Source organism: Ammodytes marinus, assembly GCF_949987685.1.
Source record: "Ammodytes marinus genome assembly, chromosome: 20".
Lineage (NCBI taxonomy): Eukaryota > Metazoa > Chordata > Actinopteri > Uranoscopiformes > Ammodytidae > Ammodytes > Ammodytes marinus.
This window is the reverse complement of record NC_137224.1, coordinates 5,090,381-5,113,777: the sequence shown is the minus strand read 5'-3', so window position 1 is coordinate 5,113,777 and position 23,397 is coordinate 5,090,381. Positions and strand designations below refer to the sequence as shown.

At 42.3% G+C, this 23,397-nt stretch overlaps 2 protein-coding genes across 2 annotated transcripts; both read left to right on the top strand.

Annotated features, from left to right (window-relative positions):
- Positions 1-1,049: 1,049 nt before the first annotated feature.
- On the top strand, positions 1,050-5,744 carry tekt3 (tektin 3; the record flags this gene model as incomplete). The annotated part of the gene is made up of 8 exons (XM_080048783.1): positions 1,050-1,127; positions 1,303-1,882; positions 2,437-2,520; positions 2,628-2,698; positions 2,797-2,940; positions 3,546-3,768; positions 4,583-4,737; positions 5,528-5,744. The coding sequence occupies exons 2-8, from the start codon at positions 1,313-1,315 to the stop codon at positions 5,742-5,744; spliced, it is 1,464 nt and encodes a 487-aa protein (XP_079904909.1). The 5' UTR covers positions 1,050-1,127; positions 1,303-1,312.
- An 8,074-nt stretch (positions 5,745-13,818) lies between these two features.
- On the top strand, positions 13,819-22,708 carry pmp22b (peripheral myelin protein 22b). Its single transcript, XM_080049021.1, has 5 exons — positions 13,819-13,945; positions 14,921-15,011; positions 15,238-15,331; positions 18,730-18,870; positions 20,260-22,708. Exons 2-5 carry the CDS (start codon positions 14,934-14,936, stop codon positions 20,418-20,420), a joined length of 474 nt encoding a protein of 157 aa, XP_079905147.1. The 5' UTR covers positions 13,819-13,945; positions 14,921-14,933; the 3' UTR covers positions 20,421-22,708.
- Positions 22,709-23,397: the final 689 nt, after the last annotated feature.

Here is a 23,397-nt window from a genome sequence, read left to right as displayed (position 1 = left end):
AGCAATGGCATGTCATTCCATTCTAAATCCAAACCCTCCATGTTTAGGACAATAGTATCCTGACTACGAGCCGCAAAGTAGTGCACGCAACGGCCTCTTTGAAGTCGCCACAGAGCCCTGCCCTTTGAAGAAGTGGATGTATATGACATGTGACTTATGTTGGCAATATGTGTGCCAACATAGGTTACCTCTGCCAGGAGCTGCTCTTCACACCAGCAGAGTAGCTCCTGGCCACAGCTTTGCTTGTCTCTGTGTTGGAAACCAGGCTATCATCTGTCAAGCCCAACCCCTTCAGAACAGATTAGTGTAAATGATCCTCATGCCAATGGTAGGTAACACAACACAGATTATTATTCTGTGCTACAGGGGTTTGTGTGGACTCTTCCTGTGGAATGAATCATTGAACAGGGGACTGTAATCCATACAGACAGCTAGGTTCTCACGGCGAGTGTGAGCTATCTGATGCTGCCTGCCTGCCTGCCTGAAAGACAAAACTCAGATTGTTCCCCGTTCTAACAAGAAGTCTAAAATATGAACTTCACCAGAAAACGTTTTATAAGCAAAGGGAATTGACAAGTAAGAAGAGGATAAGAAATCAAGTCCACAGTAGTCATAAAAACAAATTCACATCATGGGTGATTATAGTGCCATTGATTTGTAATGTTTGCTTAAATAGACTTGCCCATTTGAGGCAAACAATTATTTAGAGTTTATTTTAGTCAATATGCATATTTCAAACTACATTAAGAATAACAATGGATAAGAAAAGAAAAATTACAAACATAAGTCTTATCTGCACAGCACTGCATTAACATTTTCGTTTTGTATATTTAGTTGAACAAAGTAAAAGCTGACCATTAATCTGAAAATCCCAGGCAGAGTGTTTCAGTAACCTATGGCAACCCCTTCTCTGTCAACAGAAATCTTGGACAGGCCATCTCCTGGAGCCTGGGACTGTGGGCCACCATTGGTTGGCCGAATGAATGACTCACAAACTTGTCTATGTATTATGCATGACAATTCACCTTTAGTGTGTTCTTGAGCTCATTTCCAGGTAAGCACAGCTGAGAGGAAGCCCGTCTGCATAGAGAAGGTCCAGTATCCAAAGGAAAGCTCTCTTTATCCTGGTAAGATACTTATTTTTCCTGTTTGGGGTATTTTTTGTCTTTTCTTTTCACCTATAAACTCTAATGAGGACGCTTCATTTACCTATTTTTGAGTGGTAAAAGAAGCTGATAATAGAATACTTGTTGTAAAAAATTATTATGCACTGGATTCAGGAAACCATTGTCACCTTCACAGGGGGTCAGAAATGGAGATGATGGGATCCACTCTGACGGCCACATATGCTCGGCCAAAAACCAGCCACTTCCTCCCTGCCATCTCCACCATGGCATCCAGCTATCGGGGTGCCCAGCCTGCCATGACCATGAATCCCAGTGCCAACCTGTGGAGGACCAACAGCTATTACAAGAGCAGCAGCGCTATCCCGACCGCCGCTTCCCTACAGCGAGACAACTTGGATCTGGTTCGAGCCAAGACCATGTTCTACCCATCAAACAGGACGGCCCTGACAACCCGCTACACTCCCGACGACTGGTACAAGTCCAACCAAAGCAACTACAGGGAGTCCGAGTCATCCCGCAATAGCGCTGAGAGGCTGAGGAGAGACACCATCCGGCTGATGCAGGATAAGGATCAGCTGACCAGGCGAACCCAGGACAATACCAGCAAGAACATTGGTGAGAGGCTCAACGACATCGTCTTCTGGAAGTCTGAGCTGAGCCATGAAATTGACAACATGGTGACCGAGATAGCAGCCCTCACTGAGGTCAAGAGGAGGCTGGAGAGAGCCTTGGCAGAGACACAGGGGCCCTTTCAGGTGAGGGTGGAAGGAATTTCTTAAATGGGTGTGCATGTGTTCCTCCCTGGTAAGTAATATCTCAATTTGAGTTATGCTCTGTGAACATTTTGCAGAAATATCAACATCCCTGCAAGGACAAATTGCATCTGTCTTAACACTCTTTTGACCAGGGTTGCCAGGTTTGTTTGTAGCAACAGGGTCTTTCTAATAATTAGGTTACCTCACTGCCCTCTTAAATCGCCACTGGTCGTTCGTGTCACCCCAGAGTGGGTCAACTTGATCTGGCACTAGCTCTGATGACAAAGACACCTTGTTAGGCTAAGATCATGTGGCAGCAGGCTTTCTTACAGAGTTCTCCAGGTAACTGAAACTGGAGAACGCAGCTGATACATTGCACTATGCACACAGGAACATACATATACATATACATACACCCTTACCATAACTACACCAAAACTGCTCTAATGAGTTCCAAGCCTATTAGAATGGCACAATGAAGAAAAGGTTTGATATTGTTGGAGTGAATTAATAACAATTTAAACCTGTCTTAGTCATGATCACTTTGTCAATAGGTGTCTCAAGAGTGTTTGTACCACAGAGAGAAGCGGATGTCCATCGATCTGGTACATGATGATGTAGAGAAAGACCTCATAAAGGTAACTTTGAATCCACAGTGTGAGTACATGCGTGTGTGTGAGTTATGATACCAACATGGGGAAATAAATAAGGAAATTGTATTTATATTTACCTTTACTGCAACAAGGAAGTTGAAGTCATCAAGTCATGTCAGGAAAGGATGAGGAGACATGTGGACAGAGCCATCGCTCAGCTGGCGTGAGTCTGAAAAATCAAATGTATTGTTGATTACTTCTAAAACTGTAAAGTTTGACATGCATTTGAGGTATCCCCTTGTTCATGTATTCATTCATTAGGTCAAACCGAGCTGCCCAGCATGAATTGGAAAGAGACATAAGTGACAAAGTGTCAGCCCAAAGGATAGATGACAGGTGTCACCATCTGAGGAATACATCAGACGGCATCGGCTACTACAGGGGGGTTGAAAGACTAGACCCCTCGTGAGTTTTAGCCTTATGAGATCAACTACGCTTCTGTTTCATCACAGTGAACTAGCTGCTAACACTTTCTCATGTTTCTTTAAACCAGCTTGGAATACTGGCAAGGGTTGTCTTTGACAGTCTCTAAAAGTCAAATTAGCTATCTGCTGATCTATTTTGTTCTCAAACTAGGTTTGGACACATCACATCAAGTATGTAGCCATGCTAGCGGGACACTGTTTGGCTGTACTTGGGTACAGTGGTGCTTTGAGCTAACTGCTCAATGGACCACTAAACATATTACAATTAATCCCAAAAGGGACATGAATGTTTGTACCAAATTTCATTGCAAATTACTTAATACGTTTTGAGATATTTCAACAAAAAGTTCATGACATTCAATCCATGAATCCATCCATCCAATAGTAGTCAAGATTTTGTCTGGATCCAACTGTTGGACCAACCAATGGACAGAAAGCCAGATATTGAATTCCCTGGAGACAAACTGATAGCATGGTTGGAAAGTATCTGAAAATGTTTTGTCTTATCCGTGTATAACATGTACAAAGACAGTGGGAGTATAAACTGCTAAAAGGAATCTTCTGACCTTCATTCCCATCTGCCAGACTGTCTCTGCCAGACTCGTGGTCCAAGTTCACGGACGACAACATCCTGCATTCCCAGAGCGAACGTTCTACCTCCCACAAGCTCAGGGACGAGATAGAAGTCCTGCTCAACACCACGTCCAACGAAATGTGGAACCAGTTCAACAATGTCAACGTAGCCTTCACAAACCGCATATCAGAAACAGCTGATGCTAAGAACAGCCTGCAGACACACCTGGCTAAGGTTCATCACTTTTTCTACATGGTCCTATTTAGCACAAGACAATAGAGTCTAGGTACAAGTCTGGATCATAAATAGGTGGGTTAAAAGAGGCAATCACATGGTTCTTCATCAAGAATGAGGACACAATCCATTCAATCTCCTCCATCAGTGGGTAACTTAATCTGCCACTTATTAGGAAGAGGTCATGTGTTTGTGCCCGACCATCTCTTTAGTACACACAATACAAACCTGCTGCTTGAATTGTGTACAGAATACATAAATATGAGATGTGTTGCCTGTAGGGGACATATGTTTTGTCTGTGATGGATTATGTGTATGTTTACTGTAAGACTTTCCAGTCAAAGGAGAGGAATGAAAATATATGCCCTCTTTCATTGCATATTCTACACTGGATCCCATTGTTCTAAGGTAAATTGCTGGGGGTTACTCTCAATCCACATCAGCTGTTGTATGGGTTTAAACACCGACAGCAGCTGTGATGTGAGGCACACTGTCCTTAATAAACCTCGGTCACTGTCAGTTGTAAGGAGTAGTGACTGGCAATGAAATTGAATTACATCAAATGGGTTTGGACAGAGCAGGCCACTGTGCAGCTCTGTGTTCAGCTGATTCCAAGCTCGTAATGTGCAATTTGTTATTTGTTCTCTGCTTCTACCATTGAGATTCTCAACTTTTTTTTATACCTTCCTTTAACCTAATAATCACCTTCTAGTTTAGATGACCTGCTAGTTTCATGAATGAGACACTCAGCTGTTTCTGCCATCGTGGTTTTTCTGTAATTTTTATTCTGTGTCCATCCTATCTCGTCACCAAGACTCTGCAGGAGATTTTCCAGACCGAGATGTTAATCGAGTCTCTGAAGAAGGCCCTCAGAGACAAAGAGTGCCCTCTGAAAGTGGCCCAAACCAGGCTGGAGGAGAGGACACGCAGGCCCAACGTGGAGCTCTGCAGGGATAACCCACACCACAGGTACTGTTACTCTGAAACTAGAAATGTTTTCGAATGGAGTCATGTACCATAGTTATTGTTTCTAAATCACACTCACATAAATGATTGAAAACTGAGGTTGAGAAGAATGACTTACAGTTCTACAAAAAATATGCCTTAATAACCGAGAGATGGGAAGTACCATGTAATGGACTTAGTTTTGAGTGTGGTAAAACAAGGGGTACACAATTGGTGGTACAATTTGGCTATGATTGAGAGAAGACCAGAAATCATGATTTTGTCAAAATAAAGCAGACAATTTAATTTCAGCTGCTGCCAAAAATGAATGTCACAAATGAAAAACACTCATACCGACTGTTAATGATAATGAACGCAAGTAATGATAATTCACTTTAATAATGATAATTTAATTGTACCAGCACTTGGATCCTCATTGACCTACAATACAATTAGCATTTTACATTGTATTAACAAATGAGGACAGTTAACAGTAAAATGGTAAATGGTAAATGGACTTGACTTATATAGCGCCTTCTAGCCGATTTTCTCAGCCCCAAAGCGCTTTACATATCTTACCACATTCACCCATTCATACAAACACTCATACACCGATGGCAGTAGCTGCCATGCAAGGCGCTCTCTGAACCATCGGGAGCAATTTGGGGTTCAGTGTCTTGCTCAGGGACACTTCGACATGTGGCGGGGAGACGGGGGATCGAACCTCCGACCCTGCACTCCAGAGGCGATCTCCCTACCGACTACGCCACTGCCGCCCAACAGTAGAATGCTTCTTTTATCCTTTCTTGTTCAGGCTTGTGAGTGAGGTGAGAGCGATCGAGGACACCATTTACCGGCTCCAGGAGAGGCTGATGGAGGCTGAGAACACTCTACAGACTCTTGTCAAGACCAAAGTGACCCTGGAGCATGATCTGTCCATCAAGGCCAATTCACTCTTCCTGGAGCAGGAAAAGTGCATGAGCATGCGAAAGAGCTTTCCCAGCATGCCCCGTCTAGTGGGCTACACCTAGATCAAGTCTTACAGAGGAGATCCTTGGAGGACCAATCATAATTGGTTTTGATGTGATTAAGAGGGTGCTGTGGCTATACACAAAATAACTTAACGTAATGGATTATCTTGAATTTGAGAATTGTACCTGTAATGCTTTTACAACATGTATAGAAAATATTGAGAAAAATAGAAAATTAAAAGTTGTGCTGCCATGACAAATAATTAGGCACTACTCAAAGTCTCCAAATGTTTTAATTTGACACGGTACATGTATTACAGGTTAATTCATGGAAAAGCATGTGTGGTTTACTTGAAAGTTAAATATTAAAAGGGTTGTTTTGTTAATCATCAAATCGAATCACTGCATATACAACTCTCAAACATCCACCGTACATTTCTGAATGACGTAGAAGAGGGGGAACTTGAAACCCCTGGTTTTAATTATAGAAACCTTTGTTACATGATGTACTGTACTATAGTAATATGGTTCAGTGTGAGTATTCCATCAAGCCAGGTTTCTATTGGTTCTCAATGAAGGTTTGGTAAATATGGATTATCTTTACCATCCCTCTTTAATGACTGGTGTGGCCCCATTACTCATAACCTGCACCCACAGGAGGGGCTGAGCAAACAACTTCTAAGTAATGTATAATCCCTCACACCCATCCTCAAAGGCTTGAGCCCCATGCCACTCACTAATCAACCTTATTTCTTTCACATTTGGTCCGGCCCTCTGTTTTCCTGATGGTCCTGTACAGGGCAGGGTTGGCATGTGAACAGTTAACCCTGGCTTTATCCCGCACATTTAAAGATGTGAAGAGTATCGGTTACATCTAATGTTGTTTATGCAGTCCTCACACCAGTCAAGAGCCTGAACTGCTTTTTGAACACACATAAAGACCATCTCACTCCTTGACCCAACCCCTTCTACTACTGCACTTCCTGCATAACCTTTGGTTTCACTGAGGAATGTAAACTTTGCTCGAATCACAGATACTGTTTACTTTGACTGTTGCCTGCACAGTAGTCACCTTGTCTCCAATCGTTAATTTGATCACCGCTATCAGATTGAAGGAGAGATCATATCACATAGCAACAGAGTTATTGACCAACTTTAATTTTACTCCATGTGTTAATTCTTTAATTATTTTTTTACCTGCAGTTAATTTCCGTGGTATATACTTGCTGTCTTGTAGTGAAAAGAAAAGAGGGTATATAGCAAAATGTGTCTCAGTATGTGCAAGAGTCTACTGACAAAGTGAATGGAAATTTGAGACGGACAGCCGAGGACTGGCATAGTAATCAGAGATAAGAGATGCAACCTGCAACATAAGCTGCAAGGTCATGAAATCTGGTTCCACCTAAATCCTTTCATTTACTTCAGCGTTAAAGCTATAGTACGTAACTTTTTCATATAAATGAATGTGGGTTACAATCAAGCCATTGCCAAATGAGTTGACACAAATTTGATTAAGCCTATCAGCTCCACAAAACTCTATCTGCATTTTTCAGTATGGCACAGTTGACCAACTGGTGTCGCCCCCCGACCCTGCCACAGGAGCTCAGAGAAATCCCAAGAAATGGTTCGGTTGTGGATTATACTGCTAAACATAACCTGGACATACAGCAGAAGGAATAAAATCCATGTGCGATCACCAAAGGTTTACATCATGTAGATGTGCCAACAGTGTTGTTGGAATTATTCAGAACTCCTCATGAGGGTGTCAGAATTTACGCACTATAGCTTTAAGATAATAGCATGCTAGCGTCTCTTGTGTAAATACAGAGCCTTTTCACTGTAGATATTTCTCACAGTGGCCATCAGGATAAACACACTTGCACTTTGATTTAGGTGTAATGTCACAGCGAGCCGAGGAGCTCTCCGAGCTGTGCAAACAGCATTGTGTTTGGCTTTAAACCCCTTGGGAGCAAGGCCAAGACAGGAGGTCTCTCTCTGCAGTGTGTGTTTGATGAGTGTGTATGTTTGGGCTCTCGTTGTCCCACTCATGTGCCCAGGCACATTCCTGAGCCTTAGTATTGCAAAGAAAGGCCCCCTGTTGTCTGGCTCACATCAAAAGACTCCTATCTATCATCACCTTGTCATTAAACATACTGACGGATCGCAAAAAAGTTGAGGGTTTTCTACTGCCATAACCGTCCCCTTTGCTTTCCCCTTCTATCTTCCCTCTTTTATGGATTACAAATACATAACAGAGTAACCCATGATAAATCAGTTCAGCTAAGTGGAATGAACCCCTGTTACTCTGTCTCTCACGCTTGGTTCTCTTTCTGGATGGGACACAAATAAGCCTTCCTATTTGACCTCCTACCACCCCCGCATATGGGGAATGTACTCCGGAATTCTGCCCGCAGTCCACACATATTGGCAGATTATTTTTAACACTCGCTCTCTTTATATAGATGCCCACGCCCCGTGTTATTTTATGTTTCTTCCATACCATCATGCCATACTAAAGAGCTGATCACACATCACTTGAGACTTGTGTCAGTCACTAAGGGCTCACAACTCGCTGCTGTAATTACAGACCTGGACTGAGTGTGCATCATTGAAGGAGGAAAGTGGTGGATGTCATGGAGAGAATTTGGTTTATTCAAAGTATGCACGTTTAACAATATGCATGTATCACAACTTGATACCCAACTGGGACTTGATTCTTACCTCAATGTGTTTAAAACAGACACTGCACACTGACATACTATCACTCTTACATTATTATGGTTATTGAGTTTGCCAAATGGCCTACTTATTTATGCAGCTGAAGTAGATAAAACATATTCATCCTATGGCTAACTGAAAAATTAAGCGCCAACATTCGCTTGCCTTTTTTGTCAGCTTTGGTCTCAACCAACATGAATTACATGTAAGATACTGTATGTAAATAACAATGACAAAATGCATCTGGGTCATTATTGTTAACCTACTGTGAGGGACCATGGCCTTTACTGGAATATCTCATTTAAATCTCGTTAGCTCAATGATATGGAACATTTCTCATTCCATTTCAAGTCATCTCCAACTGCCGGAGAGATCTGAGTTTGAACTCTAAACACCAAACATTCATGGGAACCAGCTCTTCCTTCAGCTTTTTGGAACTGTGCCAAAAACTCTGCCTTTTCTCAAGAGGCCTTTTGGCTGCTCCGTCTTTTCGGGCTGAGAAGGTTGTCTGTTACTGTGTCTGTTACTGTTAGCTTGGATGAAACAAGAAAAAAAATGTACACAGTCCGTTGGGTAATCGCCATAGTGGCGGTTACAAGCTATAGCGAGAGGAAGCATGGTGACGGGCTGATAGCATACATAACATTCAATGTGGTTTTTACAGCCAAACTGCCACACTCACGTACAGTGGCTTTGTGGTTGTTGTGTGACAGCCCACAGATCCTTTCTCACACGATAAATCTGTAATACCCTAAACTTTAAGTCAATCCACATTTTATTCCCCCCCCCCCCCCCTGCGTTCTGCACAAAACTGGTGCCTCCAACCAGGGAGTTGGGATAATAAAGATAAGCCTGACTGATAACAAAAGTTCAGAGGTCATCTACAAAGACTGGGATGTGTAGTACAATGTACAGAAGAGAGATGTCTTGTGGGTCATTTGTGTGATTGAGTGGAATTCCATAACAATCCATAACATTGATCCATTTCTTGTCATTCTCGATAAAGAGATAATAGAGCAACACAGAGGTTGAGACACAGCACCGCATCCTTTTTCTGCTGAATCACAGTGGGCTGAGGATGACGGCAATGTATGCACTGTAGTACCACTTTAAATCCAAATATTATTAGATGTCCTATATCTGGAACCATGGAAACAAGCACAGTGCATAAGAGGGAAAAAACAAGTCACACAGATGATTTTTCTTTTTTCTAAATAGCTTTTTTCATACAATTATTATTGTTTCATGGATACTTTCATGCTTTTACTCAAGTCAACATCTTTCACAGCTTCCGAATTGAATGACACACGATAATGTGTGAATCACAACCATGTGATTTGGCAATCGTCAGATGTCACAGCCCTATTAGTCTTCTAGGTTAGGTTTGAAGGCCTTGATGAGTTTGCTTAAGAGCTGCGTTTCAAAATGAGTAAATGTGCAATTGTTAACATTTACACAACAAATTAAACATAGTGGTTAGAATTGCAATTACGTAAACCAATGTCTACGCACATATTAAATATGTTCTCTGATAATATGACTCACATAAACCACTTGGGTATAGTTTTAGAGTGAAAACCACGCACCATTATTATGTTGTCAAAGCGAACGCCTGACCCACAAACGAGGCTGTCTGCGCGACCGTCACCTGCAATCTGCCGCGTAGTGTATTTCAAGGGACAGGTCACCGTTTACTCCTTTGTTGTCATCACAGCATTATGTTCAGTCTGATTAAAGTCTGGTGACAAGACATGGGTTGTGAGTAGCTTAAAAAGGTATCAACACACAAACAAACAGACTGTGTCCACATCCCCTTCTATCTTCCACCCTGTCTGTCTCCACCGTTCACTCCATCTAAATCGCATGTGCAGCTTTTAAACCACTTTTATACAATTGTCAATGCAATTGTTTAAAATGAAAAAAGTTAGGAATACTCAGATCTACCTATTCTTTTTTGTCAGACAGTTGTAACACTGTTAGGGTTACTGTTTGAATGAACATTTTGACCAACTTTGTTCTGTTTGTTATCTGCATGACAGAGAATGAGTTGGCACAGCTGTTGTTGTGAAATGATTAGTATGTAGAACTCAATATTTTAAGTTTTATAAAGATACCTTTTCATTGCTTATAAATGAATTAATTTATCTCAGCAAAAGATAGCTAGTCGGCTTAAATGTTCCTTAAATCTCAAGAGTTTTAGTTGGCCTCAAAGCTAAGAAAGTGGAGACAGTTTCCTTGATTTTTTTTCCTTTTTTTCTATTTCACTGTGCAATTATTTGCAATGCTATGACGTTGCTGGCATCATAGGATTGTTGTCCTATGCTTACTACACACAGTATACAGTAGTGTGTGTGCAAGTTTGCAAACAGTTACGTAGACTGGAGACCAATGTTGAGTCGAGCGAGAGGGGGGCAGTCCGACTCTGACATTGGCCTGAGTGGGAGGCTTAGCTATTAAACTCCTGCAAACTCTGTGGACATAGAGACAGCCACACTTCACACGCTGACGACAGGGACACAAGGACTAACCCACGTTTGACGGCTTCCACAACCTGCCACACTTTTCAGAAGGCCCTCTGACGCACGTACAGGCCGGCCCTCCCTTTGACCATCATCACTGCATCCTCACTGACCCAACGTTGACACTGCAAAATATCTGCCGTGAGTACACCGCTGTTTGATCATCCCAGTGAATGGATTGCGTTGTTTTTGCCGAGATAAGGCCATTAAATCCAATCAAGTGGAAGAAGGCCGTCTGTCACATTGTTTTAAAATCAACTTAGAGTGGAATCCAATTGCGTCGACCAGGGCCCATCTTTGGTGATATCTTAACGCTACAGCATCATCTAGAATATTCTCTTTATTTTACAGATGTAAGAGGGAATTCTTTGGGTAGAAAAAGGGAACCTAACTCATGATATCCGCATCTGTTTTAACACTCCTCCTCGCTCTGTATTGGTATGCGTGGATGGAGTTACTGTAACTCAATCAGGTCTACATGTAAACAGATAAGTCGTGCCATTTTAACGACAGAGGTGAAACGCTATACACGCCGTTCCAGATGCGACGTAATTCACTATCCCTGTGTGAATGCTTGCTATGTGTCTCTCCTCTCTAGTAGTTTGACTTTGACCCCATTTAGTTCACAAACGCAGTAAACCTAACACTCCCGTGTCCCACTCGGCCCCAACTGATTGTCAGTCTTTTACAAACATTGACATATAAGGGATGGGAAGAATGGGGAGCGCCTGCCCTGCACACACAGCTCCTAACACAGTTTTAACAAGGAGTTCTCACTGTAAATCGTATTGACTATTTGACTGTAGGTCCCGGCTGATACGATCAGAGGAAAAAAAAGGGGCTGATGATTCGGTAAACACCAGAGTCACCCTGGGTTGAGTACACAACAGATATCAGTCGCAAACAACAATACAATCTTATCGGACAAAGAGGCACTTCTAGGCATCTGGGGGCCAAGAATGTCACCTACTTTGATAACTGAGCAGCTCCTCGTGGCTGGGATCTGGTCTTGTAAGTGTCCCTTTCATGTGTCTGTGTGTGTGTGTGTGTGTGTGTGTGTGTGTGTGTGGGGGGGGGGGGGTGGGGGGGGGGGGGGACAAGAGCTGAGCAGAAAAAAGGCCTCCGTTTTTCACGTGAGTGTGAGGAACACATGCAGAGGCTAGGCTTTCAGGAAGTGTGAGCTAAGTGCTGAAGAATAGAGAGTGGATGTTGACAGGGGTTATCCAGGGTCGGACAGCTCCTATAAGCTCCTCCAACACCAACCAGCCTGTGTGTGTTTCAAACTGGGCTGTCTGTCAAGAAAGACAAGTATTTTCTGTTATGGGGGGGTGGGGGGAGGGCTCTTTCTGAAATTTTGCAGAAGTGTAGGAGTGCGCGTTTGATGACATGCGAACGTAATGTGTCCAGTGTTATCAGGGATTCAGAAATCATACTGTATTTGGAAATTACAAGTGAAACATCTTTGGCTTAAGGGTTGACAATCTACATCTTCAGCTAAATCATCGCTGACAGCAGACTTTCGGTGTATCTCCTATGTCTTAACTGTGTGCTAGAAGAAGAAGAGAAAGATAAGAACGTTCATTCATTCTTTCAAATATTTACAGTTTTGACCGCTCCCAACACTCCCTGTATATATTTCTTTGAATTCCATTCATTGCAACACCCCGTATTTATAGGACTTACCCTCGTTTGCATACTTTTTTTCCCCGTACACATTAACAGAGGACCGCTCGGGGTGGAACACCGGTTTCACTCCCACTGGGAATGAGTCATGTCAAACAGAGGAGAGTCCCACAGAGAATATCGCTCAGTGGCGTAGCGCCGGGCATACCCATCCACACTTTCACACATACTCTGACTCACTAGCCGACTGCATGGCTATAGCAAGAGGGATAAAAGACCCACTTCACTACACCTCACTGCAACAGTGTTTGTGTTTGTCATTGCCATAGCAACTCAACGCTGCGTTTACGGGAAATATGCCTTTTTGGAAACAGTCCAAAATACCATTATTCTTATTCTATTGTACCATAAACACAAAATCAATCAATTTCATGAAAGGCTTGATTCACATATTTTTCTTGGCTTAAAACAGCCCAATTACCAAGAGGCTGAGACAATCTATACCATAATAAAGTCATGCATGAAGTGATATAGAAATCAAGCTGTGTAAACAGCCAAGCAATCAGCTGCCACATGTACTGTTTATTGTAAGGATCCCTATTAGTTGTGCCCTGAAGCCGGTCTTCCTGGGGTCCACATTAAAAAAGAAAAATTTAAAAACATAAATATACCATTCCAATCAAGACATATGACACGCATACATAAAACATGCAGAATCCTACAACCAAAAGTTACAATCCATCCAAAGTTATCATAATAAATACATCTTAACAACTGTGACATTGACAGTTACCCTTAAAAACTACAAATCCCAATATTCATAACACATTCGTTGTGTTATGATTTTTCTCAATTTGTTTTTTGAAGGCATTTCACTCACATATTAATTGTATACAGTATATATCTTATTTAAAATATCTATCGACATATTGAATGTATATTAGATATAACCTACTTTTGCTAAATGCACATTCTAAAAGTGAGCACTATCAACAAGTGGATTTGTAATGTACATTGCTTCTGTATGTAATATGGAATAACATCAATAAAAGCTGGAACATGTGAGAAAAACAATGATCTGTCATGTCACTACACACACTACAGCCACTCAGTAACTAAGGCAACCCATGCACTATTACGCATGGAGCATCTATATTGGGAAGGCTGGCTGTGGACCAGAGGGTCACTCCATGACGCAGCGACGCACGTTGGGCGTTGTTCATCCATAATGAGACACTTTATAACTGCACGTCAGCCCCTGGCATCAATCTAGTCTGAGAGCGACTTTAGTGGACTGAGGATCTACCCGCTGTTGGAACTCTTTTGGGAAAACTTGCTTTTGCTTCGTGTTAAGCCTGAATCTTTCCCCTTTTTTGTGTGGAAATAGCCTACCAGCTCAAAGTAAGTGGACTTTGGTCTCTTGTAAACTTGTTTATATACAGCTGCACTCACACAGTACGGGCGGATTAAAGGAGGAAACGCGCTTTTCGCTGGGATACCTGCCTCTCCATTGCGCGCACAGACTGAACTGCCATTGCAAATAGTTTGTCCTTAAGATATATTTGTCCGATAATAATAATCAAATTAACCCTAATTTTCACTTTGCTATCTTCTTTTAGTGGTAGATTTAAACATCTCGTTGAGAGCAACGGTCGTTAATTAAATTATGTTTAATTTTGTAACCGACACAAGGCAGCGATGTTACGCCAATTGAAAATGATAGACACATAAAAACGCAATTTAAAGAGAGCAAAGCTTTTCATGAACTTTTTATTTTAGTTTGAAGAAATAAAAACAGGAATTTCGAATTCAGGTCAGCTTCAACAAACCTGTCGCCAAACGAACTGATGATGTTAGCTGTTAATCAAAGGCACATGAAATCCACTTTTTGCCCACATGTAGAATATACAAAAATGACTTTCTTTTAAATGGGACGTGATTGTTGTAATGTACAATCGTGCTGCTCTATAAACGCTGCCATCAGACAGAGACATGTCCTGATGAAGTTTACCTAAAGGCTGTGCGTATTGAACGTGCTGCAGCGACACACCCATGTCCCAACATTCTGACATCTATACACACACACACACACACACACACACACACACACACACACACACACACACACACACACACACACACACACACACACACACACACACACACACACACACACACACACACACACACACACACACACACACACACACACACACACACACACACACACACACACACACACACACACACACACACACACACACACACACACACACACACACACACACACACACACACACACACACACACACACACACACACACACACACACACACACACACAGAGAGTCTTTTAATTTTTCTCAATATTTTCCAGACCTTCTGCAAAGATGCTGCTTCTACTACTGGGAATCATCTTCCTGCACATCTCTGGACTGGTGCTCATGTTTGTGTCGACCATCGTCAGCGTGAGTACAACTAATTACGTTTTTCTTCATTTGTTCAGATGCCATTTTGCGGATTGGATATAGATATTAACTGACTTACACTTAACAGCTGTTGAAGCTTACAGGCAACTTAAAGTGTCTTGGGAATTTGAATGTGCAAATGATTGAATAAATAGCAATTCTCATCCTTTTAGTTCTACTCTCCACACTTTACTGACTTGACTTGTCTGTTGTTGACACCATGCAGGTATGGACGGCAGGGGAGAGTAACACCGCAGACCTCTGGACAAACTGCTCCACTGCCAACGGGGGATACCACTGTGGCAACGCATCAACTGGAGGTCAGACATCTGCTTAACATTTCACTGGTTTCCTTTGAGATGAATATAACCACTATTTGAGTTTGTGTTTACAATACAATGCCCAATACCGGACCCTTTAAAACATATTCTTGCGTTTTTTTCCATTTATAAGACCATTTTCCTGTTTGCTTTTGAACTAAGTTTTAAAACCACCCCCAGTGATATTAAGGAGGGACTTTGAAAAAGTGACTTGCTTGTATTCCAACATTCACCGTGGGCTGATGAATGTGGGTGTGTCACCGCTCCTCTGGGACTCTGGTGCCATCTAGGGCAGAGAATGTGTCAGTGCCTGTTTAGAATAAGTAGAGTGCTAGCCGCTGATAGGCTGCCACCGTATAAATAGTCGTGGTGCGATGTCCATATTCAGGGCTCATGTCGGGGAGTCCATAGTGACAGAGGGAGTTAGGGGAGTTGTGTGGAGGAATCAGGGTGGGGCTGCAAGGGGAGTATTTCAAGTGTTTGGTCTATGTGTGCAAGTGAGTGTTTGGAAGCGGAGGGGAGACCTTGGAGAACCTCGTGCAGAACATAGCATGCTGGTGGTGGGTCACGCCCAGCCACAGATCATAGCGGCCAGTGTTAAGTTAGCAGGGATCATTGGGACAGGCAGCTGCAATAATTAAATAGATGTATTTAGACCGAGTCAGCCATGTTTGAATCAGATAAGATAAATATACTTGGATTTATGGATTACATCAGCTTTGAATACCCCTTACCTGATAACAGTTCCATTGTCCAAGAAATTAGTTATCTATCAATTTTAATGTGAGATCCCTGTTGAGAAAGCTGTATGTTTTGCTACTGAATGTGCTGTCATCTCTGGCTGCAGAGGGGTGATGTCATTGGTCTAGAATGAGCGGCGCTCAGTCAGCCAGTGTGTGTTTAGTCAGGGCAGCAGCAGCAGCAGCAGACCAGCGCCTGCATGCTCTGCCAGGTAGTTTTTATGGCGCAGGCAGTTTGTTTGACTTGTTTGCATTAGAGCACTGACGCACAGTGTTTGTTCAAGAAGGCGCGTGTGCCCGGGTACTGCTCTGTGCCTTGGCTTAGGGAGATGGAAGAAGATAGTGGTCATCCGTCACGTGGGTGTGTGTGTGTGTGTGTGTCTCTCTGTATTCAAAAGGCTCGGCTGAGCAATCAAGTTCCTTCTGAAGTGAATCACAATCACGGTCATCACAGTTATTTTTAGGGCCTTTCTGAAACGTCTGAGGTTCCCCTTGTTGTTGCCTTGGTTACAATGAAATGGGCTGTATTTAACTTTGATGACGCTCACAAGTGAGAAATGTCACTGTTATCACACGATGAACCTGAGTTAAACATCATGTCCTTACAGCAAGGAAAGTTTCTTAATAGGATTTACTCACTGTAAGATTAGCTTTTGAGGAAGAATGTCTACTGCCTTGGCACAGGCCAACAATACATAAACATAGCAGAGTAAATACTGCAGATTTATTTTTTGTTGTTCACTTGTGTGGTTTAGGGCCTTTAGAATAGAAGGCGGAAAGATAGAGAACGATAGTTATTTCCCCTGTTTGGAGTCCCAGGGAAACACTCACATGTTTGTTACAAGCAAAGCATTGTAATACCACAATCACAAACCACATGCCATTCATGTCCATTTTGGATTATGAGTCATACTAGTTTATATCAGTTGATATTCTGAGCCCTCAACCACACCTCATGCTAGGAAATGTCTCATGTCACTGACTGTTTCCTACTACGGGTCAGTGCAAAGGAAGGAAGGAAGGAAGGACAAGATATGTGTGTGTGTGTTTATCAGAAAGCAAAGCAGTGATGAATGCTGGGTATTTATAGGTGGACACTATTCATAGGACAGAGAATGGAACATTTCACTAATTTATCACATAGCACACACAGAGGACCATGTCTGAAAACGGCATCATTATAGTTGGAATCTAATTGTTGCTGCTCTGGCGCTGGCTGGCTGCACTTTGTGGATGGAGATTTAGCAGCGTGTCATGTTTCCTTCCATATCTCATCCCTGGGCCAGTGATTAACAGCACATACTGTAGTGCTGTTATTGTTGGTAACCTGACTCCACACTGCTAACCTAGCGCAATCATTCAGGATGCTGTCTCCCTAAATCTATAACAGAAACATATTTTCGTCTCCAAGAATCTTTTTAAAAGTTAAAAAGCTACATGGCTATGGAGTATATTTTATCTTAGCCATTATAAAATGTGGTCAGCCGAAGTCATAACATCACACCAAAGTAAGCTGCCTTATCACTTAATCGTCTTTTTTGAGTGGTAATAAATAATGCATGGTATACCTTTTTTCCCCAATGTTGTAAATGGCTCCCATTAAAACCACAATAGGCCCCTTTGATGTACAGCATGCAAGATAATCAATACACCACTGATGCCTGAGAATGTTGAGAGATTTGAATGTCAGGGTTCATCAGTGGCGTGTATACAACTGGAGACAAACAACATCCCATAGAATCCAGTATAGACTGGTTCCGGAGTATTTGCTGATACAAAGATAGGACAGAAGCAAAATGGGTGGACTTGTTTAGTGGCTGCCAACGCGCCAACTGATTGTGGGCAGTCCTTTTGTTGGCCAAGCACCTTGTGACATGGCACCAGACTACGACTGTTAACAGCGGGCAGCAGAGCTAAAAAGAAAAGTTGGGTGGGTACGGGAGGGAGTGTGTCCTTATGAAACCTGAGAAGCCGAAGCACGGCTAACCCCCAGACAAGAAATAGACCCTGCTTGGAAGTCCTGGGATTCCTGGCATGGTGGTGGTACGAATGAAGCGCAGATACAAACCTACACACACACACACACACACACACACACACACACACACACACACACACACACACACACACACACACACACACACACACACACACACACACACACACACACACACACACACACACACACACACACACACACACACACACACACACACACACACACACACACACACACACACACACACACACACACACTCACTCAGAGAAAAAGCACAGATGGATGATGCATCTCCACATCAATACAGGTGATGGGTTAATGGCTTCCTGCAGGCAGCCTGGCCTTGGAGGACCATAGCAGTAACGATTGGCGTGGTACATTTAGTCATAGGTTTTGCTTTGGTTGGGGGGTTGGAGAGCTTTTAGGAACAAGATACCTAGGTTTCATTGTTATTCCCAGAAGTAAACATAGCCAGGGCAAAGCTCGTTACATTCTCTCTGAGAGAATGCTTAAGACCATCAAGCTGTTCCTATGTCTCCAATTGTAGCCCTTCCCTATTCATAAACTCATTGAGTCAATGTTGTATATAAATGATAGATTTTATACTGATAACTGTGGGTCAGTTATTGATAACGCCTCTCCTTGTTGTCCCTCTACAGTGTGGATTCAAGCGGTCCAGGCTCTGATGATCCTCTCCATTATCTTCAGCTGCCTGTCTCTCTTCATCTTCTTCTGCCAGCTCTTCACTCTGCAGAAGGGCGGACGCTTCTTCCTCACGGGAGCCTTCCAGATCCTTTCCAGTGAGTTCGATCCCCTTTGGCACTCCCAAATAACACCAGCAATATAACTGAGTTCAGGCATTTTACTGCTATATGTTTTAGATCCGGTACGATTATCGATTGGTCATAGTCCGTCAAATGTCCCAATGGTGAAAAATGACCAGATTCCAGATCCCATAGGGACAACCTTCAAACTCCTTTTTTCGACACAAAGCATTCAATGACAATTACTGAAAAAAACTGAGAGACCAATCCAAACTTTTCTTGAAACAGCATCTCTACAATGAATGGAAATACTTTAAACGACAAAGAAAATTCTAAACCGAAGACACTGATGATTTGGAGTTGTCAGTAGTTTTTGGCAGAAGGTCCGTTAAACGTTACATTTGAGAAGTTGGAAACAAAGATTTTCAGCATTTTTGCACAACAACAAACAATCAACTTAATGACTAATCTTTTCAGCACAACTCCGATTCTCTCAATTAGTACAGTAACACTTGCGTAGCCTGTAAACCTGCTCACACAAATCCAACTATAGCGTACAAACCACTAGCAGATGCTCACACTGCTGAGAATTGAATTAGGAGAGCCTGAGCCAGCTAGTAATGGTTTAATGCCTCGCTTGTCCATTGTACTCCGTGCCCTTTGGCCAGAGAGCGGCTCTACTGCCAGTCCATTGTGTCTATTCTTGGCAGCCCTTTTCACCATCCCAGGTCTGGCTCTCTGAACTGTGCCAGCGCATAGCCCTAGCCTGGCACCCAGGTGCCCACTCAGCCAAACAGGAATGACACCGGGCGTATCGCCAGTCGCACAAGTTGAAATGTCAGGAAGGCTGGCAGTGTGGTGTGGGGGTCTGACAAACAGATCATGCCATGTCTGACCAGGGGGCAGGGGGGGGGGGATAGGTGGGCGGAGGAGGAAAGGCTTGCAAAGGCTGGATGGGAGTTGAATAAGCATGAAGCTCTGTGATGTAATGTGGAGGGATGCCTTCTGGGAAATGCTGACCGGTTAGCCTACACCTCCAGTCAAGGTTCAGCCCAGGACACAAGTCAGGGATATGAATAATTACATTGTGTTTGTTAGCCCCTCATGTCTGGTGCGAAAAAGAGGATTTTCCCACATGTCCAACCTAAATTAAGCTCAGGTGACGTACAGTTACACAGCCATAATGTAATATAGTTTTTCTAAATGCCTTTGTCTAGTACGCTCACCTATAGGAACAACAGCTGGCTTCATACAAAAACTTCTGCTTTTGTCCAAAGACTACAATTAAGGAACCTGAAATAGCCACTTTAATAGCACCAGTTGCCTTAAAAGCTACACAAATGGTACTACAGAGAAAAATGATCTAATAAGTGATCAATATTATTATATTTCTCAGTGCTCACTTTGTTTCTTTCCTCGTTCCAGGTTTGTTTGTGATGAGCGGCGCCATCATCTACACGGTGATGAGTCCGGAGTGGGTGCCCAAGACAGACGACTACGGCTACTCCTACATCCTGGCGTGGGTGGCTTTCCCGCTGGCACTGATCAGTGGAATCATCTATGTCATCTTGAGGAAGCGAGAATGAGCCATAACTTAATCACTAGTTTTCCCAAATATTAACGTAACCCCTCCCCCCCTCCCAACTGCAAAGTGTCCACAGCCCCCCTCTGAAGTACAAGTTCTGATGCCTGAGTACCAAACGGTCCAATGGAGACAACCCGGCCATTACACCCAGAATCACAGCGAGGGGCGGTGTAGTACCGTAAAATCAACATGCAAAACCAACACCAAAAAACAACAACCCCATAATGTCTCAGTTAAAAGTTGTATATAGTATCTATGGTTTAAAACCTATTTATAACACTTTTTACATATATGTACATAGTTTTTTTGTGTTGCTCCGTCAATGGTTACTCGTCGTCCGTTTGAGCTGATTAAGTGCCTTGTGTTTGTTTGTTTGTAACGATACAAATAATTAGATGCTATTTTGTCGTTGTTTTTCTGCCTTTTTTGTTTTGGTAATTGCCAAAGAATTAGTATAAAAAAAAGAGAAAAAAAAAAGTTTCTGAAGTATATTAACCAAAGTGCATGTATAGGAAATAGAAGGGGTAAAGAAGGAGATTTTATTTTATTTTTTGATGGGCTTGCTTTACAAAAAAAAGAGTGGTAACATCCATGGACGTAGTAGTATAGCCGTGAACTGAAATGATTTGGTCATTTTCTATTTGTGAAGTTTCACTGTTTTTTTTTTGTTTTCTTTTATTATTTTCAACATGGTGCTATGTATTTATCATTCCTATTACTGATAACGATCATTTACAATGGAGTTACTTTGTCATAGTTTAGAGTCAGCTTGCCATTAGTTCAATTGACAATCATACAGAGGTACACTTGTAAATACAGTGTCTGACTGATTCTTTAGGGAACACAGCCCCAGTTCACATGGCAGTGCCTCATTTTTTCCTTCATTCGCTAGTGCAAAAAAAATGAAGGTTGGGGTGGTATATTGATGAAGTCAAAAGTCATTTGGAATGTCAGTATTATTCTGCGAGTTTGTGAAGAGTTGGATCGCAGTGAAATCACTCTATATAAGCTTAACTTGTGCTCTAGTTGCCTTCATTCCGACGTTTGTATCCACTTCGTATGTGTATGACTGTTCAAGTCTCAAGAAGCCAAATTTAGTGCCTATTCAGTAGAACACCAAACATATGACACCGCGAGTCATCATAGCCTTAGAAGAAAAAAACATACATTTAACCTAGAAACAAATGCCACTGAGTTGAAGCCATATAAGGAAATACAAGATGATTGGGAAAAATATTTAGTATTAACTCATACGCGAGAGAAAGGACAGAGAGGTTTGCGGTGATGATACAAATGTCTGTTTCACATACTTGAAGTTTGACATGCTGCGGTCCCTGCCCACTGACTGTTTTCTTCTTCTTCTACTGTATAAAACACTGTTTATATGTTGTGCATAACAGAGGTTGATGACAATCTAGCCTAAAACAAAACCCACTTACTCAATAAAAACTACTTTCACATGATCTAATACTGTGTATTCCACTGTTAGAAGGGACTGGATTCACGCTAACACTTGATGCTTGTGGAGCTAGAAGTTGCATAGTGCAGAATTTTGTGTCATTGTTCTAGGCTGTTATGCTGTCTGCCTGTAAACTCTGAAACACGCATGCCTTTTCTAGCAAAACACATAATGTGGAGAAACTGCCAGTAGATAGGAATAAACAAATGAAAGCAAACTCATATGCACGTACTGTATGTTCATATGCCATTTGCAACTGAAACATAGCGTAGAGCATGTACATGCCTGTGTACAGTCTAGCCTTGCGAGTCTATACCTTACAGTATGCGATCATACTCTGATCAGATAACCTGTGCAAGTATTTGCGAATGCTGTATGTGACTTGTGTTACACACACAGGGAGGCAATGGCTAGGCAGTTTGCACCCGATGCCAGTTATTCAAAACATGCAGCTAGTGTTTCAGTGTCAACAACAGTATCTGTGCTGGCATCAGAAATCAGAGGACTTGGACGTGTCTTGATCACTGTAACCAAGGGTGCATCTTCCACTTGACATCTCCTGCAGCCTTTCCAAACAGAGCTACATTGTGGTGGATTAGTGTGTGTTTGATTCAGAGTTTACGCTAGCTAGTCTGCCTTGGTTTTCAAGCATGATGCTCATGACTGGGTTCAGTTAGAAGAGATGTTGCTCTAATGACAACTGCCCTACTATTTGTGTGCAAAGCGACAGAGTTCAATTGTCTATGTCATGTTTACACCTAAAACCTCCAAATGGTCTGGATATTACCAAAGCTACTTTGAGTTTAATCATTAAAGGATGTTTCTTACCACCACTATGGAGAGCTTTGTGTCTTTCAACAACACTACACACATTCGTACAACAATAAACAATCCCATTTTTGGAGAGAAAATCAAGGCCGATGCGTCAATGTTGATATACAGTATTCCTTTTAAAGGCAACAATCAGTCTATGTCTATTTTTCCTGCATTCAGCTGATGATAAGCATATAAATCCTAAGCAATTAAAGAGTACTCTCATATGGAGGATTCTTGTTGCAGGCCTGACAAGTCAAAGCCTCCCAATCCCTCCCCTGTGACATACTAGTAGTGGGTGAATTGGGGACACTGCATTTTGTGTGTGTGTGTGTGTGTGTGTGTGTGTACTTGTGATTGGTGCTTTGTGAGGACCAATCAAGCTTTTAATAATTGGAGTGGGGACATGTTTGCAAGGTGGGGACATGTGTGCTGTCTGAGGGTAAATACCTGGTTTTCAAGGTTCAGCTTTGAATTAGGTTTAGGTTAGGGTTAGTATGAGGGTTGTGGTTAGGCATTCAGTTGAGATGGTTAAGGTTAGCCTAAAGGGCTAAGGGGCACATTATGTCAATGAGTGTCCTCACAAAGATACAATAACAAGGATGTGTGTGTGTGTGTGTGTGTGTGTGTGTGTGTGTGTGTGTGTGTGTGTGTGTGTGTGTGTGTGTGTGTGTGTGTGTGTGTGTGTGTGTCTGAGGAATTATGT